Source organism: Eurypyga helias, unplaced genomic scaffold (assembly GCF_000690775.1).
Source record: "Eurypyga helias isolate BGI_N326 unplaced genomic scaffold, ASM69077v1 scaffold13272, whole genome shotgun sequence".
Lineage (NCBI taxonomy): Eukaryota > Metazoa > Chordata > Aves > Eurypygiformes > Eurypygidae > Eurypyga > Eurypyga helias.
The window spans coordinates 42,545-61,946 of NW_010234256.1; the positions used below are offsets into that span (position 1 = coordinate 42,545).

The 19,402-nt window shown below is 46.2% G+C and overlaps 1 protein-coding gene across 1 annotated transcript; it reads right to left on the bottom strand.

Moving 5' to 3' along the window:
• Positions 1-5,697: 5,697 nt before the first annotated feature.
• LOC104517380 (tumor necrosis factor ligand superfamily member 15-like) lies at positions 5,698-18,987 on the bottom strand. The gene is made up of 4 exons (XM_010162017.1): positions 18,790-18,987; positions 12,075-12,129; positions 11,391-11,438; positions 5,698-6,125 (listed from the first exon to the last, which is right to left on the bottom strand). Exons 1-4 carry the CDS (start codon positions 18,985-18,987, stop codon positions 5,698-5,700), a joined length of 729 nt encoding a protein of 242 aa, XP_010160319.1.
• Between the last annotated feature and the right edge of the window lie 415 nt (positions 18,988-19,402).

Below are 19,402 nucleotides of genomic sequence, written 5' to 3' on the forward strand. Positions count from 1 at the left end.
TTTTGGAGGTGACTGGGATGATGTGGTTCCTGTCTCCCTTGGGTGCTCAGCAAGAGCATCGCTCCCTGACTCAGTGTGCTGAGAGTACAGCTGCGATGCAGTTGCTGATGAACACTGCTTTTCCACAGCACTTTCTTTTCCAAAACAGACTAAAAAATAAAAAAAAGAGGGGACCAGCTGTTCCCCATGCTGTAAAGGGGAAAAGGGATTGAAAAAGAAAATCTTCTCAACCTTTACATTTTGCCTTTTGAAATGCAAGTCTCTGTAAGCTCCCATGGGAAAGGCTGAATACGAGCTCACTCTGATGAGGGACATCTAACAGTAGATAAAATAACAGTCTTTCACACATTAACATACAACAGGTTTTGTAGACATCAAACATTATCTGGTTGTATTAGCTGATCATTGTGTGCTATTTGGTTAGTGTTTTTGGAAGGGGACCAGGATAAGAAGTTGTCACATTAGTTAACTTGCATTTTTATTACTATAAAACTTGGAAACAAGAAGCTAAGTCAGTTCTACTTGTAAAGACACACATCAGTACTAAAGCACAAGAGAACATACAATTACTTATATGAAAATACACTACAGTAGCAAAATGCTATACTGGTGTCATACCCAGATCTGGGCAAAAATTCTTGACATTTTCTGATTCTTCTAAAGAATGAATTTTCTCCTCATTTCTTATCTGAAATGATGGGCCGCTCAGGAGATTAATAAAATAAAGGGCAGCGTGGTCAGTTACACAGAGGTGAAAAATGAGATTCCTTTAAAATTCTGAAATATGCATGTTGAAAATCACAAGTGAGTACCTTAATCCATTCCATTTGGTCTGTGATGCAGTTCAGCATAGCCTGGTAGGGTTCCTGTGTACCGGGGCTCTGGTCATCCTGATATCCACTCAACTCTTGCATCCAAAATCATCGCGGCAGCATCCTTTTTGTTGCTTGGGTTACGTTTTGCTAAGGAACACGACCTTCAGCTCTCTACCTCTAGACCCTAATCCTGCCAACATACGTGTGCTGGAGATGACCCATGTAAGCACTTCTTGATTTGGAGAGTTGCTCCTATAATGGTGTAGTTGAGGGTAAACACAGGCCAAATTTTTTATCCACTTTAATGTGAGCAACATATATTTTACTCCTCCCATACACCAAATAGGAAAACTGAGCTGGCTTTTACTATCCCCTTCAGCCACGTGCTCAGGACTAAGTACAGCACAAGTGTATGTTGGTAAGATTGGAGCTGTGATCCTTATAACTTTACTTAAATCTACTTCTGTGTCTATACGGAGAGATGGTTAATGCTTATTTACCAATATTAGTTTTTAAGGGGAAAGGAAACGGTAGGTAAGTGAACTTTTATGAATTTGGGTTATGTTTAGTGTTAGTTTTTTTGGGATCAAAGAGGTTAGGGAAGAAGAGAATTCCAAGGACTAAAATATTTTGATCAGACTTTAAAAAAAACAAGCAAACAAAAAAGTTATTTTTGTTCCAGTGGTTTTGTTCTGAAAAGTGCTAGATTCTTTTTTTTTTTTTTCCTGAAGAAATTAAGGGTCAAAACCTGAAATCATATATTTTTAACTCATTTAGCATGAGCTGCCTATGTCACCCATTTTCTCCAGCTTGGATTTTTTTCTTATAACTGTTTTAGTTTCACATCCACCCAAAACAAACCATATTTTCAGTTTGACACAGTCTGAAAGGTCACTTGTTCACATGACCAGATTTCATCATTTTCTCATACCGCTGAAAATGCTGATGCATGTGCATTTTCACATCTCCAGAAATTATTTATATTAAAGAAAATTTTCAAATTCAATAAACAGAAATTTCTGAGAACACTTCTTTCCTTATTGAGCTTTGGAAAAATCTGAGAATCCACAGCTTGGGTTCAGTGTGTTTGAGATATTTCCCTTTAAGCTTGACCTCTGTCTTACTTAAGTGGATATACTCTGACTTCATGCCACTGTCATCTGTGGAGGAATATCTGCTCTACAGTAGGGTCAGACCAGCCACTGCATACTTAGTATACTTGCTGGTTACTGTTACAGAAATATTATTAGCACTGAGAGGGGAAAAAATGGGAGAAAGCGACAATTTCCACTAGGGTCGATTTGCAGATTAATATGCCTGCACCACTTTAAAACAAGCAATGCCAGTTATATTACTTTATGCCACATAAAATGTGCTAGTGGGCTAAATGTGCTAAAAGCTGGCGTGTGTAACGGGGTGCAAAAGCTTGCTCTGACTGCACTAAATTAAGTATTTTTGTGTCATGGATCAAGAGACTCCCACCTGTAACAGAGCTGCAGCAGGCAATATTTTGCTTGTAAAATTTATCGTTAGTGTAGAGTGGACAGGGATTATGTGCCCTGTGGTAGAAAAGGCTCATTATTGCCAATGGGCTTCCTTGGATTTCTATGGAATATACACAAATATATATGTTTGCCTATATACGTGTATATATCTCATAGAAGGCCGTTCTATTATATGCCAAATACCATCATTCAGCACACCAGGCATTAAGGGATGACAACTTTAGATACAGTTTTTATGGAAATCTGCTGTCCAAGCCTACCAGGATTGCATTATGGCCTCAGGAGAACACTACAGCATTTCATTTGTAGAAATAAAGAGCCTTCCGAATTTCTGTTGGAACAGCCAGAATTTGCACACCGATTTTCTTCAAGGATAAACCAAATTCATCCTATGTACCACTTCACAGAAGCTTCCCTACCTAGGTGCTAAGAATCACCTGGATAGGTCACTTTTAAGCCTTCCCTTTATGAGATTTCCCACGTTGTTTCGTGTGCCAGTCACCTGAAGTGCTTTACGTGGTGGGCTGCAAGAGCTGCAGGCGTCATGTTTTCACAAATTCACATCCTATTTTGGGCACACAACTAAGGAATCAGAAGCTCAGAAGGACTCAGTGTGGGATGTTGAGATAACACTTTAGAAAATCTGAAAGATGGGAAGGTCTTAGGGTTTCCCAGGGAACAACTTTAACTTGAACTGCCAAGAGAGTGAGTTTTCACCAGATTTTACCGTGGTGTTGGGGCGTTCTGAGCGGTACAAACAGCCCTGCCAAGGAGCTGAATGACCAGACACCACTCCTGAGAAGTAAGGAGGCCCGGTCGCGTGTGCGAGGTGCATGGGGAATAATTGCTCCCGTTTCAGCTTAGAAGGAAAGGCTGAACAGGTGGAGGAAACAGAGGGGTAAGGACTTAAAGATGGAAGTGAATCTTGCTAATAAAGGCATAAGAGGATGTTTTGGCCAAGAGTGCTAGCAGGATCATAACCTTTACTTTCTGCCATCCTAACCTGTTCTCAGATGTCAGTTTTCTCTGTGCACTGGGGTGATCAGTGAGAAGACTCCAGACTCTTCTCAAGAGAGACGTTACATGTAGAAAATTAAATTCAGACAAAGAAGTGTCCTTATACCGCAGGGTCAGGGCCAAGAAGGCAGGAAGGTGCCTGTGGGAGAAAGGGATCAAGAGGACAGCTGAGATGTGGATGTGGGGAAAATGAAGGACAAGTCAAAGACAGAACTGGAAGCCAAACTGTGATGAGGTTTTGATGCAGGGACATTGTCAAGGTCTCCTGGATGGGCAGTGTTATAGAGTGGATCAACATCCAGTGACTAGACTCAAGGAGAATCTGGAAGCAAGAAAGACACCTGCTGAGGAAAGAAGGGCAGGGCAAGATGTGATGTGTTTAACGCTGTCTTGGTGTAGATAAAACAGCAAAGGATTAAGACCTCATACAGGACCTGGGCACTGCAGAATAAGGAAGGACAGCCAAAAAACCTTCTTTTCTGAGGTGATTTACTACACAAAAGTCCTGCTAGGTTTAAGAGGTATAGTCATGCTGTCATGAACGTGCTTACACCAAGACATGAAGAGGCAGAGATCCTGGTGTTGCCTGGATCTCCCACCTCCTGCTCTGCTCCTCTCCTCCCTTCACCCCCTGTCTCTATGGCCTTTCTCTATGCGCTGTTTCAGCTGTGCTACTGACTTTTCCTTGTTCTCCTGCTAGGAAGAGGCTCGCTGCGGACAAAGCAGCCTGGTCTCACTGCTGGTTGGGCTGCAATATCACACATGGCCTGTTGTAGCTGTGCTGTCTGCACCAGAGAACTTCTGCCCATTTGAGCTCTTCAGCTACAACCCCCCATCCCCAGCGCTACCTATTCCCCAACCTCAGTGCCTCCCTGACACTAGCAGTGTGCTTTTGGGTCCCACGGTGGCTTTGAGTGGAATCGTTAACTAGGCAATCAAGACTTGCTGTCACTAATGGCCAAGAAGTGGAAACTGGAGGAAATCCAACAAAGTGAGGCAGGAAAGAGAAAGTTGCAGAGAGTGAAGCCTGGTCATTGCAGAATGGCTGGGTGGTAGGTGCTCAGATGTGAGACCTATTGGCAGTTAAGAGTGTAAGGTCCAAATCTACGAGGACATGACTTGAGTCATTGTCAGTGATGTATTTGTTGTGGGAGAAGTAAAGCTGGGGAATTTCCCTGAGAGACAGTAAAGTCTATGAAAATAAGTAAGTGCAAGGTGGGAAGCTAAACATTCCTGAGCTCCACACCTGGCTGTGATCATGTCTTTGGATCTTTTGACATTGTGTAGGGACTAGTGGTTGCCAACCCTCACCCATGGAAAGGCTGGGCTGTCCCTTGTGGTTAGGGGACCGCTGCAGCATTGGCAATGGTTGCAAGGGGGAGCACCAAGACAGGGATTTCTTTAGGTGCACTTGTTTTGCATTAAACATAATGGAAAGCAAAATATTGCAAAGGTTTTCTTGCAAAAATTTCAGTGGTTGATTTAAAAAGTGTTGAAAATTTTGCTGCCTCTCTCTCTGTCTTGTCTTTTCTGTTTTCCTAATGTTAGGACCTGGTGGGGAGATTCCACTTTCATGCCCAAACAGAAAGTGTTTGTGTGTGTTCCCTAGAAATTTTACATAAAGTTTTGAGGCTGTATATTGACTTAAAGAACTGTAAACAATTCTTTGGAAGAAAAAATTTCAAGTAGCTTCTGCAAAACATGTTATAATTTTAATCTACTTTACAGGGAAGTTGGAAGGCATTAATTAAGCAGTTAATGATCAATCTGAGCTGTATGTTAGTGCAAAGTACTGAGCAAATCTATTTGTAAGGAAATGATGAAAAGTCATTACCTTTTAGAAACAAGAATCTGAAGACGGGTCATGCAAACCTATACTGGCATTGCTGGAGAAAGTTCAAAACATTTTTTTGAGTTGAGAAAATTGTGCGCTGGAGGTGGACTTAGTGATGTAGCCTAGCTGCAATATTCCAGATCAATATTCTGACCCACAGGTATAAACTGTTCCTCCCTAGCTTACAAAGTCTTGAAGAGCTTTTAGTTTGTACTTAAAAAAATATATTTTTTCCTTCAATCTGACTTTTTTGTTTGGTTGGTTGGTTTTTTTGAGTTTCTTTTGTTTGTTTGGTGGTTTTTTTTGGGTTTTGGGTGGGTTTTTTTTTTGTTTGTTTGAATTCAGCCTGTGGCTTCAGCTTTTCCTACCCCTTAATTTAAGGCTGCAGGGAGCTGCAGGGGAGTGGCAGTACAGAAGAAGGATAACAGCACAGATATCACACCCCGACGCACACCCACAAAGCCAAAGTCCAGTGAGGTCACACCAGGGCCCTGAAGGGAAGCCCCTTCCAGCTGCTGCCAGGGACCTACAGTAAAAAGGCACCAAAGAAAGTTTTGTGCTCCTTAGTGTAATCCACCAGCTTGATGTCACTAACATTGACCATTAGCTTGTCTCCTACTTCTAAGGAGACCACAGCGCCCAGATAAATGGGCTGAAACCAGCTGTTTCCCTCTTCACTGAGGGTCTTGGTGCCGGTCAGCAGCTGGGTGGGCTCGGGGTAACTGTCAGTGACTTTGGTGATGATCTCAGTAACAGAATTAGGTTTACTGTGACTTTCAATGGGCCCTCGGAACGTGACCTGAGCGTAGACATAGTAGTCCCCAGACACAGGTATCACCAGTGCGTTGCTGGAATAATTCAGGTTGTTCTTGGTAAAGGCCAAGCCTCGCTTGTCTTCCCACTGCAGGATGGGCAGATGGTTTCCTACGGTGTTGGCGAGATCTTGTTTCTTCACTGAGGGAGGAAGAGAGGGGGAGAAGAATTGGGTTAGTTTGCTACAGCCAGGGATATGCTGCTTAACATAACGTGAGACCTCTACTCCAAAGGGCATGTAGTTTAAACAGGGTAATCATAATGCTGGGACAGAAATGTTCTTATTTTACAGCTTGAGAACTGAGGTGAATTGGTTGCAGGCCGACCGTCCAGTAATATTTTTGGAGGGTGTCTACAGGGTGTCCATATCTGAGCAATCGGGAGGGAAAGCCAAGGATTCTTTTGAAAGACCTTGGCCAGCACTGGCTGCCTGAAGGAGTGTGCTGTGACTGCATGTCCAGGTTGTCTGCCACATCCCGAATGATGACTCTGTCCTTCCTAAAGGCTGAGCCTCCTGGCACTGCGGAGCAATACAGACGGCTTTACCCTGCAGGCCCGGGGTGCTACCTATTTACAGAGTAAACACCTTGTCCTTAGGTGAAAGCAGGGCTGGGGCAGTTGTACACATGGGTACCATGCCTGGACATAATGGTTCAGGACCGTGAGAAGAAATACTAAGGCATAATTTTTTTCAGTAGCGATGGATTACAATTATGCTTCTTAGACAGATGCTACTGTGCTTGCGAAAGTTTCCCAGTGATTTATCTCCAAGCACTGAGACACTTGAACTTCTCTTCCTGCCAAGTTGCTTCTGAAGGATGTTAGGGTTTGTTAGCCCTGTTAGGGTTTGTTACCCCTTGTGTCAAGCTTTTCTTCCTCACTGATAGCAATGAAATCTTCTGGTTTACCAGTGTCATTTGATTTTACCAAAACCTTGGATGACCCAACTGTGCTTCAAGAGGCCCAATTCCAAAGCAACACGTTATATTCAAAACCACGTTTTGTCTCAGTTTTCCTTCAAAATGCTTTGCTGGACCAAAACACTAAGCTTGGTGTTAGCCTCAGCTTTCCTCCAGACTTATTCCCAGTCTTGTGGTTAACTGATTACAAGCAGAGCTCTAATCCAGACACATAGGTTAGCCTGATCCAAACCGAGGATGTTCGCCAGTCTGCACAGGTCTCAAGGGAAGAAGCAGGGAACTGCTGCCCTATTCCCTTCGCCTCTCCTCCCCCATTTTAATTTCAGTCACCCAATAGCCAAGAGAATAAGCTGTAGCACTTATTTTTCTGCAGGGAAGCAAAAGAGTTTTTTCTGCTCTTTACTGATTGCCACATAAAATTGCTGTGGTATAACAGCAGCTGAAGCAGTGAAAATGAAGAGGATAAAAACCATTAGGATTCTGCCAGGTCTTAAAATGAACCTGGAAAGGCAATGTTAAACACTGACAAAGACTGAGGCAACTGATTTCCAGGAAATGAAACCTTTTTCATGAGCCTGAGTTAATGTTTAAAGTTGATTTGGATTCAGTATTTGGGGAAGGGGTGTGTGTGCATAGGCAGGGAGACAAACTGAATACAGGTAACGGAAAGCTTTGACATTCTCTTGGCAATAACCATTAGGTTTATCCTACGTGAAATGAGATTCAGAAAAACTAATGTGCTCAGCTCCCAGTAGCATCCATTTCCCTCCCTCTTCTAGCAATAAATAATCCATAAGGAGACAAGAAGGTGTTAGGAATGCAATTTCTTGCATATTCTCTGAGTAGCACAACAAAATAATGGACTTTTTTTTCCAGCCTGCCTGTCAGTGCTGCTGAAGTATCAAATCTTTCTGATCTTTCCCCAGGAAGCACAGTACATGAGGAGAGTATTTCTGTGTGGGGAAACGATAGACAGGAATCGTGATAGCAAGCCAAGCTTAATTATAGAAGTATTATAAGGACTGTGAAACTTGGAGCCAATGGAGCTTTGCCTGACACAGAGGGAGAAGACTAGAAGAAAGTCGAAGTACTTATGGTCTGCCTTCCTCATCTGCCTCTCGGGTGTCTAGGGACTGGTCTGAGTCTTGACAAGAAGTAAAGTAGCATTTGCATGACTCTAAGGTTTAGAAGAGCTTGGAGTAATACCCCTCAGATCACTTGGTAGCAGACAAAATCTTGTGTGAGATGGGAAGGATCAGATAAGATCAGAATATTTCCAGAAACTGTCCTGGGCTCTTTCCCATTTTGGGAATTTTGGCGGAAAATGGAAGAGAAACTGTATGTGAAATATTCTTTTCCGTGTATAATGACGCATTCAAAATGTCAATGACACTCAATTCTTCAATGTTTTTTGTAACTAACAGGCATCTCAAATGAAGTACATGATTTCATAACTTCTAGAATTAGGCAACTTTAAGTTTTACAGCTATAACCTCTTTTTTAGGATAAAGCTCACTCTACTGATGCTCTCTATTTTCAAGTTAATTTATTTTTCCTGTGCTTTCAATACCAGTCAAGAGGAAAAATGCATGTTCAAGTGCCTTTGAATACACTACGGCTCCTTTTCCAGCAGCAGTTGCACTTTGTACTTGTAATTTATTTATTTCATAAATATATGGAGCTATACTTCCTGAAAATATACCCATTATGCTAACACTTGAATTGAAGAAAATGTGCTTTTAATAAGGGTTTCCATTGCTACAGTTCCTTCAATTTTCCCATTCCCTATAAATTTTTGACGTTCTTTACATGTGAAATTACTTCTCGTTTCCTAAAACCCCTTTTGCTTTAGTCCCTTGCTAGCAAATCGCTGCTGCTCAGCAGCGTTTGGGTATGTCCTGTGGCATACTGCTGCACTTGTGGGGGTGCTACAATTCTTACCCCTCATCGGTGTGAGCTGAACACTCTACTCTGAGGCTGCACTCCTGGTCTCAGCAAGAGTCTGAGGCTCCTGTTGTAGTAAAGCTCTTGTACAGCATGTACTGCAAACTCCCGTGGCTGCCAGGTCTCTGTTGCTCAGGATCATGCCCTGGGACAGGGCATCACTACTCTTACTTCCAACAGTCAAGTGGAACCCAAAGTGGTGTTCTACCCAGAGGCAGCGGAGTGCTCAGATGCCATGGCAGCATGGAAAGTGCTACCCATGTACTTGATGGGTTTCTGCAGCGTAGCTCATCCCCCCATGCCACGGGCTGGTGGCAAGAAGGAATAGGCATTAGTCCGCATCTTGACCCAAAGTGCAACCAAATAAGCCAGAGAGGGGATGATGGCATGACATGGCATGGTCAGCAACAACTGTAAATCAGTGCATAGGAGAGAACGGGGATGGAGAAAAGTCTGAGTTAGGTATGCACATGGATTGTGCCATTCTTCGCTAACTATAGCCACCCAGTTGGATGCCAGTCTGGATAAGTTCAAAATGCCCAGTGTGTATTAAAAAGGCTAAGAGCAGGTGTAAAATTCACCATAAAGGAACAGAAATCAATACATCAAGTCATTCTGCTACTGCTGATTCAGTGGTGCATGCCCATGAAAGTACTGTGGCTAGTTCCCATTCCTCTCACTCCTCTTAGCCTCAGAATGTATGTGCCTAAAACTAGAAAAAGACAGAGAAAACAGAGATTGGGAAGAGATTCCTATGAGTGAGAGTACACAGTCTGCCCCCTTCACTTTGAAAAAGGTGCCTGAAGGAGGGTAACGTTACAAAGATCTAAAGAATAGTTATTCCTTTTTCGCTTTCCATGCACAAGTCATGGTTTCTGAGAAGACCAGAGTGGTACCCAAGAAATTATTATGCAGCAAGTTTAAAATAACAGGAAACATTTTCTGACTGTGATGCACCATTAAGCTTGGGGACTCATTGCCACAGGGTACAGCACCAAAAAATATGCTTGGGCAAAGAAAAGGTCAAAGAGAAGTTCTTGGAAACTATGTTCTGTGATGGCTACATAGCACAGCAGCCTGGGTACAGCCTTTTGTACAGAAAAGGGGTGATACAATCCCCTCAGCTTTTTCCTTTTTCATGCTCCTTGCTATGGCCAAGAGTGACTGGCCCAAATGAGCAGGTTGGAGAGGACGGGCACTGTCCGGGGGACACTGCTCGGGAACGATGGCGAAAGAGGTTTTGCAAATGGGAGGGGTGCTGAGGAAATTTGAAGAAAACTGTTGGGTGCTTCCCTGCAGCAACTGGACTTTCGTGTAAGCCAGGGAAGTTCCTGTCAGCAGACCTGTGCTTCGGCTGCTCTTCTGAGTCAGCGGCACTGGGAGCCTCTGGGTCTCTCTGCCACAGGGGAACACAGGGGCAACAGAGACACTTCCGCTGGCAGATATGGTCCTTTTGCTCTGACAAACCTGCACCTAAGCAATGATGTGTTTTGAGCAAGGACAGGTCAGTTTTGGAGTTCTAGCAACCTGCATGCATAAGGGAATGGGACCAAGGATGTGTGTTAGGAAGGAACCTGTAGGTAAGGGAAAGTAAACTATGCTAGGAAAGAAATCAGCCCTGAAGCACTGATTGGTTTGACCTTGAGGGTGAATCTGTGTGAAGCATCATGCCCCTTCGTCCATGCTTCAAGTTACTGGGACAACACAGAGGGTGTTGGGGAAGCCTCTGCAGTGAGCTGTGTCTTTGGGAGGTATAAAACACCTTCGGTCACAGCACCTGGAGAGCCTTTCAGCACTCAGCTCCATCCACATGGGAACGAACCATGAATTTTTTTCCTCTCCTCTGGTAATACATACATTTTCTGAGTAGGTAGAGCTGATGAGGATGAGGGATGGCTCAGGACAGTGTTCGTGGTGTGGTGGCAGCTACACCTTCAAGGTGAGGTGGCGAGATGGTGGCTGGCAGCCCACCCTGCAACAGGGCTTTGCGATAGCACCTTCCTAACACAAGATAAAGGCTTGGAAGGGTTCAGCTGGGCATAATCCTTCCTTTGCTTGCTCCGTAAGAATAGGAGGCTATTTGGTGGGAATATGGTGTGTGTGGCCTGAGTTAGGCCTTGAAGAAAAACAAGGTGTAAAAATGGTCTTATTTGATCTGCTTTTGCTCCAAAACTGGTAGTTCTTCCCAATTTATTGCACCATGAGGACCCACATGGGCTCTTTGCCCTGCTTTTCCTAGGAGATCCAGCACATCACTAAGATTCCAGGCACCTATTTAAGTTCAGTTACAAGAGCTGATCATTCAGTAAAAGAAACACTTTGGACATGTGGCAAAATTCTGTAAATACCTCCTTCACAGGCCCTTTTCTACAAACGCAGGCTGCCGTTAATCTGCCATGGTCAACAAGGCAAAGCGGATGATTATTTTCCCCATGTTTCCTGCAACACCTGATCCTAGCAGACCCATCTAAACCAAGATTATTGCACCGCCGTATCTGCTGTAATACCTGTGGGAAATGCTTCATTTTTGAACAAGCATTACCTGTCAGGTGTGCTCTTGGCTTTTCTGCACTGGAAATTGTATCTGTACCTGAGGGGAAAAAAGAAAAAAAGCATGTAGGGAGGTTTGCAGCTATTCAAATCGATGGGATGTGAGTGGTGATCGATGCTGCTCTGGAAACGTGTGAAGCCCTTTGCATTTCTGCATATATCTGAGTCCAGAGTGATTTGCTACATGTGCTCGTTGACACTGTTGAGGTAATAAAATCCCTGTGCAAACGAGCGAGCTTGCCAGGCCTGCTGTGGTGTTGACAGGGCACATCACTGCGGTGACTTAAATTGCTGGAGGGTGAATGGCGGGGAGGTGTGGTGCACGCGGATGGGAACGTGGTGTGCCTGGGGTCTCAAATCCATGCTTTTGCACGTCCAGTGATTATATGGATTTCCGAGAGCTGTTGGGGAGGTGTGTGTCTGCGTTAGGACAAGCGAACTTGCACAGCCCTGGGGTTAGAAATGCTCACACTTCCAGTATGGCCCCAGTTACCTCCCTGCATCTGGGTGCCCAGGTTTGCCTCTGTCTGCCCTGGCTTGTTTGGCTGGGGAGGGATTTGGGTGGTGAGAGCGGAGGGCAGGTGGGGAGGTGTCTGTTAGCAAGATGCTGCGGCAGCGATTGCAAAACGTTGGTAAACAAAGGTGTTTGGGATCGGGGAGAGGACTGGCGACTTACCAGGATGTACTACTGCTCGTTGCTTCAGAAAGTGAGCGCCCCTCTCTTCTGTGACCTGCAGGAGAGATTGGCAAGCAGTGAGGTCTGGGGTCCAGGGTGTACAGTACTCCACAGAGCATCTTGTTTGCATTACCCCAGAAAATGGAACATGCTACAGTAACATTACTGACCTCAGCCAGAGCTTTTATGTACAAGGACAAGCCCTGACAGGGTTTTGCTTCCTTGCACGAGTTGGCTGCTGTTTGTTTGAAACTGCCTGCATCTCAGGGAAGGTGCCAGAGGCAGGACCTGGGCTCCTGTGGCAGTGGTTGTGTTAAACTACAATCTTCTTCAGAGGCTCGGCAAGCCCTTGGCGTTGGGAGTAAACTGGGAGAGAACTGGCAGAGTGGACACTGTGACTCAGCCATCGCTAACCCTCCTTTGGGACGGTGCCTCCATCCAGCACTGCTGGAGCACCTCTGCTGCTTAGAGATGCTGCTGTCCCTCAGTCCGTGCAGAGAAAACAGAGCAGGCAGGGTGATGTGAGTGATTCTTCCCTGTCTCAAGACTCAGCAGGTCTGAGCCTTTGCAGGTGCTCAGTTCATCCATAATGCCAGCAAAGAGACTAATTGAGGTGTATCAGCTGCAGAGCTGCTGTTTCAACTGCTTTTCTTTCAGTGTCTGTGTTATTTCAGACTGTTAACCTGTTGCTTCGGTCTGTTTTGGATGTTGGGTAGCCCCCTTGGAAGAGGGAAGGAGCTGAGCAGGTCTGAGTGTGCAGCTGGCAGAGGGTGAGCTCTTGCTGACACTCCACCCAGAGAAGGCAGGGTGAGCCGCGTTCGCTTGCCTCTTACGTTTTCTTCTAGAGCTGAGCACCAGCCCACTCACGGCATGTTCCTGCGCCAACCTGCATTCACACGGCAGCAGGGCACGGCAGCGGGGCATGGCCGTGGGCTGTGCCGAGTGGTTCTGCCGTTTAGGTTGAGCAGTTCAAAGGGAAGCTGCTGTCTGCCTGCCACAGGCCAACCAGGACTGGTTCTTCTGAATCACGCTTGGGCACGGCCGGAGGCTTCTCACCCAGCAGCCTGCAAAGCGGCACAGGTCCTAACTGGAGGATGCTGACAGTAGATCCGGCCTCCTTGAGGTGTGAGGAGCATCCCTTAGGCTTTCCCCAGGGCACGGTTCACTGGGGGTCGATGCCAGCAGTGGGGTTGCAGAAAGTGGACTATCTGGGTTACGCAGCCAGCTCAGGGCTGAGTCTCAGGGCTGTCAGGAACCTCTGTCATGCAGCGTTTGTCAGGAGCACGTGGGTGTGGTATAGTGTTTTTTATGGGCAGCTGCAATAAATACGTTGAATGGAATGAACTGCCACTGATTAACTTGCAGCTAAGGATGTGATACACACTGCTTAATAAACAGGCTAAAACAGTATCAGGAGGGGGATGCTGAAGGTATGTCCCAGTGGCTGTGTCTCACATGACTTCAAAAACTGCAGGAGAAGTAAAAAATGGGTAATTTATGTTGGCCAGGGGAAGGAAAGTGTCTGATGGAGAAGGGTCAGGCTCCCTGGGTTTGGGGACTGCTAGCTACTCTAGTAAGCCCAAAGATATTTCAGTGTTTTACTAGCAGTAACCATCCACGTGCTCCTACCAAAAAAAAAAAAAAAAACCACCAAACCCACAACCATAATTGATAAAGTAGTGGCTCTGGTGTGTGTGTGGAAAAAATGGAGGAGGAAAACTGCAGGGAAAATTCTTTTTGGTTTTTTCTTTCCTCCTTTCCTCATCTGTACACACACAGAGCCCAGCCACAGGAGTCTGCTGCTCTGCAGAAGTCTCACCCAGAAGAGATGGTGGTGCGAAAGCTCAGTGTGTGGCTGACAGGGACATGGTGTTGTGCTGTCAGTGAGCTGTCTGGGCCTTTCATTATGACTAATGACTTTCTCCAAGGTCCCGTCTGCTTGCTGTGGTGTCTAAACATGACAGTACTTCTGCTGTGACACAGAGTCATAGCCAGGTGACTTGGTCCTTCCCCTGGCAGGAAGCACAAGATCCACGTGGAGGATTTCCCTCAAACACTTCCCCTTGCTTTTGGCCAGATGTATATGAATATGAGTATATTTTACACCATCATTATGTGTACTTCCTACGTACTTATCAAGTGACATATCTTCAGTGATGCAAAGAGCTACAAATCCATCACGGACCTACATTTAATCATGTAAGTTCAGTGGGGCTGTTTACATATTTAAAGCCTAACTTCTGCTAAGTACTTTATATAAACTCAAATGTTGCAATGCAAACAGAGGTGATAGGAAAGAGGGAAGGATATCAAGAAGAATTCTGCTTCTTTATAAAAAATAACAAAATGGTTTGACTAAAAACTGGGAAGAAGCTTTCTATGCAACCTCAATTTACTAATTTCTGAAGAAAGCCAGGTGGAAAGCCCAGGTGTGGGAGCTGCATTCAGAGATGCTAAAGGACAGTGTGGTGCAGCAGACAGAGCAGGGTGCTGCAAGGTGTGAAATTATTCTGTTGCCAGGCAAAGGCAGGAGATTTTTTTTCCATAATTGTGCTGCTTGATAAGGATACAAATCTAAACCTCCTATAGAAAATATTTTAGCACTAGTTAATGCTACATAATGTCCAAGTGTTGGTAGTATGTGTCCTAAATATGTACAGATGTTGTACATTGATGGTGTAGCTGAGGTGGCGAGGGAGAGCTAAGTAGCATAAGACAATAGAGATCATTTACACAATTAGTGGTTTTTTCTCTTTTCCTTTCTTGCTTAGCTGTGATTCTGAAAAATTCACAGCATGGCTTCAATTTTCCCCTTGGTTACTGTGGAGAGACTGTAACCAGCACTGAGTGATGTTGAAAATCCCACCTTACAGCTGATTTGCAGACAAACGATGCCTTGGACAGCCAGCTCTAATTACCCTGAAGACTGCGGTATGCAAAACACTTCTATATTGTTTTGATACCAAGAATGTCCAAAAGCCCCACTGCATTTATATCCATATATTGCTAAAGCCCAAAAGAAGGGCTGAACATTCCCTGTTCACACTCTTTGCCTCTTGCACCTTCAGGAAGGGCCGGGGGTATCTGGCAGACAACTCCATGGGAAAAGCAGCTTGGCACTGCAGGACGAGAGATCAGTAAGCAAAACATCCCCAGCACCTCCAACCAGTCCATTTTTAGCACAAGATGCTATTTCACGGGCAGGCTCTGCTAGCTCCAGAGATGCTGCACGGCCTGGGCTGATCGTTTTTGATAGGGGCCTGTCCTGTGCCAGTGAAAACTGGCTTCAGTGGGAGTATTTCGGCTGGACTACAGCATCCGGTGTAGGCATGCACCCAGGGCATGTGCTGACTGGTGGCGCTGCCCACGAGGACCATGTGCATCAAGCAGCAATGGCCAGTCAGGAGTTCTGCTGCTGCTGGCTTTTGGAAGGGGAATCCCTCTACCCAGGCCTAGGTGCAATGCTCACTGCTCCTCCCCAGACATTTCCCCATCCCTACAGATCAGGAAGCTGTTTCAGGTTCTCTTGCTCATCTGGGCAGGCCATTAGGGCTTGTGGCTCTGCATGAATTATGGTCCTGGCAGGCCTTTTCTGAGCTTTGCTGCTAGCTTTCTGGCTTTATCCTTTGGGATGGGATTCAGGTGGAGCTGCTAGGAATTCAGAGTCCCTCCTGTACTGCAGCAACTCCCTTCTCCATTGCAAGACTGACATGGCACACAGGTTTGCGTGTAACCCTTTCGACAGGTTTTTGAATTTCCCGTTATGCTGCTTGTGGTCCTGCCATGCCAAGGATGCCACTCAAATAAGCCCAAGTACCAAATCTCCAGGCCACAGGACTTGATGCTCAGCTCTATGGGGCTAGCTGAGCAGGCTGCCCCACGGTACATTTGTGCACTCAGACTGAAACGTGGTTTCCCTTTGGGTAAGGACACACAGCAGTCCTGGCTCTTCCTCTGGAAGGGCACCACTAGAGCCTTTTAGAGGTTTCCTGCTGTTAACACAAGCCATGTGTTGTGTTACTGCTTAAAGAACCCAATTTCCACACCTCTCTCTGTCTTGAAGCACAAAGAAAGTGGTTTGTATTTCCGAAAGGGAAGCAGCATAGTGAGCCTGGAAGGTGTCCAGGGAAACCATCATCAGACTTGAATTATTCATGCAAGACACATTATACCATGAGAGAGACAGCTCACACATGTTGCTGTAATTACATAATTTGCCCTGCTTTTTTCTGAGAGGGATGTTTCTAGAGGAAAGGATGAGTTTGTATCCCTTCAGAGGCAGAATGTGACACCATGTGCCCCCACACAGAAGCTGAGATGAATGAACTGCCTCACCCCGCAGGCAAACAGAAGAGGCACACCCCTCTTGCACAAACCCTCCCTGTCTCCCCTTCTCCTCCTCTTTGCTCCAGGAAGGACAGGCTCAGGAATTTACTATGACTGCTTCCCACCTGCTCAGCTGCTGAGTCCCTTCCTTCTCCCAGGACTGTCCCAAATGCATGAGAAGGTGATTATCTGGCATGTGTAGGCTAAGCCCTCATCCTGGGGCAACGAGAGGACCTGCAGGGGTCAGCAAGTGAATACTTATCAGGTACAAACTGGGGCCTGTCCACTTGCTCCCAGTATGTCCAGGGCATCCGCATCCCAAAACCAGTGCCACAGAGAGCTCTGACACATGTCTGGTTCCAACCTAGCCCTCCTGATTTGGGCTACCAATGGGGCACATGAGGAAGTCATCCTTTAGCAATCCAATTCCAACATTTCAAATGCAGAAGGAAATGCAAAAGGACATTTTCCTGAGAGCCTTTATGTTATGTCCAGAAACGTTCCCATGGACTGCAACAGCCTACAGCCCTGCTGAGCTGCAGGATGGAGCACCTGGGCTCAGCCCCTGACCCGGCTTTTTGGGGAATTAACAGACAGCTACACCAGCAGAGATACCCAGCCATCTGCGCTCCGTTGCTGGACAACACAGGGGATGCAGTCAGTCACCAGTGGGGTGAATGAACTGTTCGGAAAACGCAGGATCCCGCTGAAGTGCAACTGGGCGCTCCACCCACTGGGTTTGGCACGCAGGCAGCGGGCAGCCAGCCAGCCCCGATGCTCTTTCTCTTCCTTTCTGGCGCTCGCACAGGCTGTAACTTATCTGATCACCTCATTACATCACTGTGGGAATACTATGCGCTAATAATTCACTGCATATGCATGGCAATACACATTAGCGTAGCCCGGGCTAGAGCAAATCTAATGGTTGTGGTTTTCCTCCTAAGAAGCCAAACCCAGTCACAAAAATACCACTATCTCTTCCAATAGGGTCACAAGCGGGGAACGCATTAGTCCAGTCAAACAGGCTAACATTTTATTATGATTTCACTCTAAGATAGTTTCAAGAACTGAACTGTCCTGCTTTGTACAACCTCACAGGATGCAAACAAAGAGCAGTGAAGCTGAGACTGTCCAAAATGCCTCTTCACTCCACGTGCACCCACGCTAGTTGGCCTAAATGGCAGTAGTAGGGTCAGCACGGTAACATGCACCTTTGCACGTGCCAGACATCAGCAAATTTAACAACCTGAGCTACAGCACAGGGCTGCCGAATCTCCTTTCAGCTGTGCACAAAGTTATTACCAGGTAATGCAGAAGATTCTGTATCCAGATGCCGGCACAGCTTAGGTGTGAGACGCCGGCTGTACGGACTTGAGGTCAAATAGGGACTAGCACATCTCCGTGCAGCCGAGGGCACGCACCTGCGTACAGCTTCACTCTCTAAACATCCGTAGGCTACATGTGTGCAAGGTCAGAAACCTGCCTTCAAGGCCACTGATTAGTACTGCTTCTTTTGCTGTTCCTAACAACACGCAGGCTAATTAGGGAATTTCAGACCTGAAGCTAAAATTCAAACCTTAATTCTTCAGACCTATATGCATCCTTCTAGCATGGGGCAGTCCTGCTGAAAAAAATAGGTACCTGTTCACAGTCAGGCACAGAAGGAGTGGGGTGGCACAGAAGAGCATTAGAAGCAGCCACACCAGCGAGCTTGTATTGCAAAGCGATTTTAGCTGTCTGTCAAAGAAGAGCTGAACACATCCCTGGATCTAGAGAAAGCTTTGATGAGGAGTAAAAAACGGGGTGCAAAATTTAGGGTCAGACTCTTTAATTGTCCCAAATCGTATCTCTGCAGGAGTTTGCATTAATAATGTATGAAAGCGGTAGCTGTCTGCCCAGCGATGGATGATGGGCACTGACCTACTGACAACCGCAGCGCAGTCAGCGGTTGTTTGCTGAAACAGGACACTGAGAGGGGAAGTCTGAGAGTTAACCCAAAAGAAGGGAGGAAAATGAGCTATAGTGTCAAAATCTGGCTGAAATCAGTGGCGAGTCACTGATTTCCATCAACTAGCGATTTTTCTGAAGCGTTTCCTGCAGCATGCCAATAAAAGTTTTAAAGTGGTACATTGTACTGTCACCTTAGTGAAATTAAGACAAGAGGAACAGAAACCGTTAGTTGAAAGGACCGAACGACAGTAAGATTTATCCCAGACAGATTTGCTCTGCCTAAGGAAGAAGGAATGTGACAGCGAGTTTCTCGTGTTCCCTTAAACACGAGGAACTCATGAAGAGGAAAAAACAGAACCGAACAGACCCAAGCATGGAGACAGGTCGCCGTGTGCTCCTGGCAGGGCGGCAGGACAGGAATGGGCCGTCGGTCTCTTACCTGGCGAGCGCAGGAGCTGGGGGCTCTGAGGTTTCCAACCAGCAGGTAGGCAGTGGGCAGCGCCAGGAGCAGCACGGAGAGCAGGCACAGCAGCACGGCACACCGTATCCTCCTCAAATCTTCCCTGGGGTGCATCCTGGGGCTTTGGCGGGTCCCAGGAGCCACCTCCTCCAGGCTTATCTCGACCACGCGGTCCATGCCGGTGTCTGGCGTGCGAGCTGCCGCTGTTCCTGGATGGGATCTTGGAACAGCAAAATCTCCTCTGGCGTCTGCCCTGCATGGAGACCCCCATTAAATAAGAGCTGCCCTGAGTGTGGGAAGGCACCGACACACACACACCCTCCCTCCCAAGGAATGCACCGCCTACAATAGAAACCTAGCTCAGGGAAAGAAAAAAGAGAGCACCGGGCGCCCGGGGCTCCCCGATGCCCGCTGCCTGCCTCCAACTGGCTTTTTTCCCCCCTCGGTGTGCAGAAGGAAGCTAGGAAAGTCCCAGTGGGTGGAACCAGGATAAACCCTGCTGCTGGGCTGGATAAGCTTGAAAGCTTTTCCGCATGGCAAAGGGAACATGAAACCAATGGGAGTGAAAGTGAGAAGCAGGGGGAGAGCGAGA